General features: G+C 41.6%; 1 protein-coding gene across 1 annotated transcript; it reads left to right on the forward strand.

Moving 5' to 3' along the window:
- Nucleotides 1-4,257: 4,257 nt before the first annotated feature.
- On the forward strand, nt 4,258-5,291 carry LOC110332060 (olfactory receptor 52D1-like). Its single transcript, XM_021213025.1, has one exon. The coding sequence runs from the start codon at nt 4,276-4,278 to the stop codon at nt 5,227-5,229; it is 954 nt and encodes a 317-aa protein (XP_021068684.1). The 5' UTR covers nt 4,258-4,275; the 3' UTR covers nt 5,230-5,291.
- The last annotated feature ends 1,413 nt before the right edge of the window (nt 5,292-6,704 follow it).

Here is a 6,704-nt window from a genome sequence, read left to right on the forward strand (position 1 = left end):
TGAATCTCACACAAGTGATTTACTGCAGGAAGAATTCGGAGAGAGAGCAGAGCACTGGTAGAGGGGTGGGTAATCGCAGTGAGCTAATGGAAAAGTACAGCAAAGCCTGAAGTATTGCTTGACCTTTAACTCCAAAACATCGGCTGTTAATGTTGAGTCGTGGGGGTGGGATTTCCATGATTCGGAGTTCAGGGTCAAGCCGGGAGCTTTTTGTTCTCTTCTCCCTGGTCTCAGGCTTGGGGTAAAGTCATAGGCAGGATGGCCTTTCCTTGACCCCCTTCACTTGCACTGAACCATAATAAGCAGTAACTAAATAATTTATTACCTTATATACTTAGGTGAAAAATATAAGAAAAAGAATTACCATGAAAACACACCAAAATGGTAAAGGGAAGTGATCAATTTCAACATCAACCAGTAGGAATTCAGATTAGATACATCTCTTCTTGAAAATAAGTAATACCTGTGAAGCTTAAGAAGAAGGAAGAACGAAGTGTGGAAACTTCAATCTTACAGAGAAGGGGCAAAAATAACCACAGCAGGTAGAGGGAGGAAGGGACATGGGAGGGAGAGAGGAGGGGGAGGGAAAAGGGGGCAGGAACAGGTATTGGAAAGGAAAGAAGTACAGAGGATCAGGAAATTGAAATGTAGCAGTGGGGGATGGGGAACTAGGGGTAGCCACTAGAAAGTCCCAGGGGGCAGGGAAGCATGAGGTTCCCAGGACCCAACAGTAATGACTTTAGCTGGAATACCCAATGAAAGGGAGAGAGATCCCAGTTAAAGTATGGAGTCATTCGCCCATCTCAAAATTTTTAACCCAGAAATGTTCCTGTCCAAAGGAAAGACAGGGACAAAAAATGGTACATAGCTAGAACGAAAGGCCATCCAGAGACCACTCCACATAGGGATCCATCTCATCTGCAGACACCAACCCCCCACACTATTGCTGACCTCAAGAAGAGCTTACTGACAGGAGCCTGGTGTGGCTGTTCCCTGAGAAGTTCTACCAGTATCTGACGATACAGATGCAGACACTCACAGCTAACCATCAGAATGAGCCCAGCCGGGGACCCCAATGGAAGACCTAGGGGAAGGACTGAAGGAGATGAAGGGGGGCTGCAACCTTTTATGAAGAACCATATCAACTAACTGGACCACCCAGAACTCCCAGGAACTAAACCACAAACCAAAGAGTATACATGGAGGGAACCATGGCTTCAGATACAAAGGTACCAGAGGGTTGCCTTATCTGACATCAGTAGCAGGGAAGGCCCGGGGTCCTGTGGAGGCTTGATGCCCCAGTGTAGGGGGAAGATAGAGTGGTGAGCCAGGAGTAGGTAAGTGGGTAGAGGAGCACCCTCATAAAGGCAAAGGGGGAAGGGATGAGATTGGGGGTTTTCAGATGGGAAACTGGGAAGGGGGATATCATTCGAAACGTAAATGAATAAAATAGTTAATAAAAACAATCAGAAAAACAAACAAACAAAAAAGAAAATAGGTAATATAAGGTCAGGCAACACAACAAATCTGCAAATCAAGTCATCATCTACCTATCTATCACTTTGGTTGTTTCCTTTGCTGATTGATTCCTTCATTTCTCCAAAATTAATTTCACCAACAGCCTGGCACAATTTGATTATATTATTTTGTCCAAAGTCTGGGAGTTTATTGCCTCATTAGTATAAGGCTACAGTAACTCCTTCCCTTGAATTAGGAAAAAAAATACTCACACTTGTAAAGCAGATTTTGCCATAGCTGGTGTGCATCCCCTGAGATCATATCTGAAAATTTACCTCTATTTTTAGCATCTGGGATCATGAGTGCTCTGAGCCAACCTCATCCTCTCTGGACCAAAAGCACCATCACAAGTTAAAGTTAAAAAGGATCAGCTCCTACATACCAGGAACTATGTTGTATGTGCTGAATCAAGTTTTCTGTTGATCACTGAAACTGGGGTGAGTGTTTGATGACAATAATGGATTGTAAATGAAGTAAAAAATAGTTCTGTGAAGGCGGGAAAAGAGGAAGGGGAGGGCAGGAGAGACAGCAGCCATGCAGAGATACTGATAGCCTTTCTTTGGTTTCTCTTCTCTCTAGGTCACCTCAGACAGAGCCCTATTCTTCAGCAACTAGTTCCTTGAACACCTCAGGTATTTGTGTAGGTGCAATGCATACTGCATGAATACCAATATTTCATAAGCATTCCTGTGTGTGTGTGTGTGTGTATGAGTGTGTGTGTGTGTATGTGTGTGTGTGTGTGTGTGTGTGTGTGTGAGAGAGAGAGAGAGAGAGAGAGAGAGCATATACGTGTGCACACACATGCATGAATCCTTTCTGTAGCAGGTTTTAATCTCTGGCTGTTTTCTTTGTGGTCTCAAGATAGGATACATGAATTTCTCGGTACAGTCATCCTAACAATAGCAAGGTTAGCACTTCTGGAGTCTTGAAAAAAGTTGTCATTGTATATTTAATGTATAAAACATGACCTTATGAGGAATTATAGACAGTAAAATCTCAATTACATCTTGCTCTCACGCACATCAGACCAACTGAGTGTAAGCAAAAGCTTTTATATTTTTTAATGTGCAACATTGTTCTTGAGTTTGTAAGAAGACATACAGTATCCCCACAAACTCCAATTTGCCTACAAAGTATCTGAACACAGCTGATATATTTTAAATTTAATTTACTCCATGTAGATATCCTTGAAATTTCATGTGTATAAATTTTCTAGAGCCACAAGCAAATGTATCCTTGTAATATTTTTCTTGTGAAAATTGGTGACTGATTACCTAGTAAATGTAATGTTTAGTTTCAGTACCCAAAAAAGGAAATGAAATTATTCTTACATTTTTACTCTGCCCATTATAGCACATAAACCATGTTTGCTACTTATAAATGGAAGGACAACAAACGCTGTAATAATTTCTTGACCCCCAAGCAATTAATGAGAGGAATTAAACAATGCTGAAAGTTTGGTAGGGTTGGGATTGTTGGAGAGTTATCCCGCTTCATATATTGTGGGTATTTACCTAGCCTAGCTAAATGAGGACCTGCCTTGAGATCTTGATTAGAGGAATGGTCAAATCATCGTGCACTCACACCGAAGTGCACAACTCAAGAAAGGCTTTTACACCTTTCAAATTGACTTTTTCAAATGAAGTTTTCACTTTTTAGATTTAAAAATCATAAGAGGTGAACATTTTAATTAATGTGCACTAATTATTTAGGTGACATCATAGATTTCATATGCTTTCTGATTTAGTAATTAGCACTATTATCTGTACTTTACTAAGACTCTAAGGACAGAAGGGAATATTTTTCTTTTCTTTCTTTTCTTTTCTTTTTTTTCTGGTCTTTTTAAAATTAGATATTTTCTTTACTTACATTTAAATGTTTTCCCCTTTCCTAGTTTCCCCTCTGAAAATCCCCTATCCTCTCCCCACATCCCCCTGCTTCCCAACCCACCCACTCTCACTTCTTGGCCCTGGCATTCCCTTATACTGGGTCATAGAACCTTCATAGGACTAAGGGCCTCTCCTCCTATTGATGGTTGACTAGGCCATCCTCTGCTACATATGCAGCGACTCATGAGCCCCACCATGTGTTTTCTTTGATTGGTGGTTTTGTCCCAGGGAGCTCTGGGTATACTGGTTAGTTCATATTGTTGTTCTTCCTATGAGGCTGCAAACTCCTTCAACTCCTTGGGTACTTTCTCTAGCTCCTTCATTGGGACCCTGTACTTCATCCAGTGGATGGCTATGAGCATGATTTGTCAGGCACTGGCAGAGCCTCTCAGGAGACAGCTTTATCAGGCTCCTGTCCGCTAGCTCGTATTGGCATTCGAAATAGTGTCTGGGTTTGGTGATTGTTTATGGGCTGGATCCCCAGTTGGGACAGTCTCTGGATGGTCAAGGAATGTTTTTTAAAAAGCACTCAAATTAGAACAATTAGGAAGGAATTGCAACAGAGACATATTTTGAAACTAGGTAGTCTAAATCTAGGTTCTAGCTCTCATGTTTCAGACTGGACCACAGAACAACATCTGCAAAAGGGCGATAATACTGGAAGTCAAGCTGCCTGAAAGATGTTTGAAGAATTTGAAGAAGATTCAGATTTGGAGAGTAGCAATTATTTTCTCCAGGAAGACATCTGTGAGTAGAAAGTGTTTTTTATGTGATATTTGTACTTGAACGGACATTTAGTAGAAGTCATTTAAGATAACATCATTTCATTTTCTAACTACTTTTAGGAAGAAGGTCTTCACCTTGCATCATGATGCTCTCTGCTGCTATCCCCAATGGAACTGCCTTCCACCCTTCCACATTTGTTTTGCTTGGAATCCCTGGGATGCAGGATCAGCATGTTTGGATTGCTATTCCCTTCTGCTCCATGTACATCCTTGCTCTGGTCGGAAATGGTACCATCCTCTACATCATTATAACAGACAGGGCTCTCCATGAGCCAATGTACCTCTTCTTGTGTCTGCTTTCTATTACTGATCTGGTTCTCTGTTCAACAACATTGCCTAAAATGCTGGCAATATTCTGGCTCAGATCCCATGTCATTTCCTACCATGGCTGCCTCACCCAGATGTTTTTTGTTCATGCGGTCTTTGCCACAGAGTCAGCTGTTCTGCTGGCCATGGCTTTTGATCGCTACGTGGCTATCTGCAGACCACTCCACTATACATCCATCCTCAATGCTGTTGTAATTGGGAAGATTGGTCTGGCATGCGTGACTCGAGGCCTTCTCTTTGTCTTCCCCTTTGTCATTCTCATTGAACGTTTACCCTTCTGTGGACATCATATTATCCCTCACACTTACTGTGAGCACATGGGCATAGCCAAGCTGGCCTGTGCCAGCATCAAGCCTAACACCATCTATGGTCTTACTGTAGCACTTTCAGTCACTGGCATGGATGTGGTCCTCATTGCAACCTCCTACATCCTGATTCTGCAGGCTGTGCTGCGACTGCCCTCAAAGGATGCCCAGTTCCGAGCATTTAGCACATGTGGAGCCCACATTTGTGTAATTCTTGTCTTCTATATCCCCGCATTCTTTTCATTTTTCACTCACCGCTTTGGTCACCACGTGCCCCCTCAGGTGCACATCATACTTGCAAATCTTTATCTCCTCGTGCCTCCTGTTCTCAACCCCCTAGTCTATGGCATCAATACCAAACAAATCCGCCTGAGAATACTTGATTTTTTTGTAAAGAGAAGGTGACAATAATCTCCACATATACCAAAGGCTAATGAGTTCCTGGCTTTAGTTTGCTGCGTCTGCCAATCTCAGTAAGTCAGTATCATGTAACATTTAATATTTTGAAGATTTCAGAGCAATTCCTTCATACCTATAAAGTTAGGTATATGCTATAGATGGATAGTCAGTCTTGAAAGGAAAAGGAGTAAGTTAGGAGGGCATGTAGAACACTTGAAAGAAGAGCTATGGAGGTTTACTGTGCCTCTCTACATAAGCTCATGTGTTAGAAGTAGAGGGAACATGGAGTTTAAAGATTTAGTTCAAGGAGTTGAGAATGCACATACTTATTGATTATTTAATCAATGACAGGTATTTCTTAGAACCAGTGTCACTGATAAGAGTCTCAATGCTGGCCTTAGAAGGCTAGAAGCGACTAAGGCCTTTTGGACCTGGGTTGGGTTTAAAACAGTTAAAGATGACAGCTGGGTAAGTCACTGTGAGAAGGCTCGAAGCACGTGGCTGCAGAGGGAAGGCAGAGCAGGAGTTTCCCAAGGAATTACTTCAAAAGATGCCACTCTGTAAAGAATATACTTATGTTATGACTGTGACTTCTGCTTTTTGGTTTTCTAAGCATGATGAGGTCAACATACAAAAACATTTTAAGGGCCACTGTGGACTTGGTGTGATCTTTTGTTTACACCAGTAGGTAGATTCCTGGGTGTACAAGGAGCCCAAGGATAATTTCTTGCTAGTTGCATCCAGTCAGAGTGACAAGAATCCTCAAGCAGCTGTCCTTCCTGCATATTTCCTTTGAGTTCTGGAAATGGAATTAAAATGGTTGTGAGCTGCTACATGGGATCTGGAAATAGAACCTAGGTGCTCTGGAAGAGCAGTCAGTACTCTTAACCATGGAGCCATCTCTGCAGTCCCATTTCCAGATATTATCGATCATAAAGGACATTCATCCTTCTTTGTACCTTTCTTTTTCAATGATATAACATTCAGCCTATCCATAGTTGGTTTAATTTATTATGTGGTATATGGTGAATAAGAGTATCAACAAAGAACATAAACTTTTACTGCGGTATCATAAAACTATACATACCATGAACTTTGTCACCTTGGCCTTTTAAAGCTTACAATTCAGTGATCTTATGCTTACAATGCTGAGAAACCTTTAAATTTTGTTTTAAACCTCTGGATTACTACAAGTAGAAATTCTGTAACCCATTAGAAATAACTACCCATTCCTCAGTCTGCTCAACCAAGGAATTTCACCAAGAACAAATCTGTTGTAGGAGCTTTAAGAAAACATAGCTTACTTATTGTAATTTAGTTTCCTTCCATTAAAAATATTTATCAAAGGCCAGGCGGTGGTGGCGCACACCTTTAATCCCAGCACTTGTGAGGCAGAGGCAGGTGGATTTCTGAGTTCGAGGCCAGCCTGGTCTACAAAGTGAGTTCCAGGACAGCCAGGGCTATACAGAGAAACCCTGTCT

Source organism: Mus pahari, chromosome 1, assembly GCF_900095145.1.
Source record: "Mus pahari chromosome 1, PAHARI_EIJ_v1.1, whole genome shotgun sequence".
NCBI lineage: Eukaryota > Metazoa > Chordata > Mammalia > Rodentia > Muridae > Mus > Mus pahari.

Bases quoted from the DNA above. Each gene is read 5' to 3' on its own strand.
- LOC110332060 (XM_021213025.1), top strand. From the start codon at position 4,276: ATGATGCTCTCTGCTGCTATCCCCAATGGAACTGCCTTCCACCCTTCC.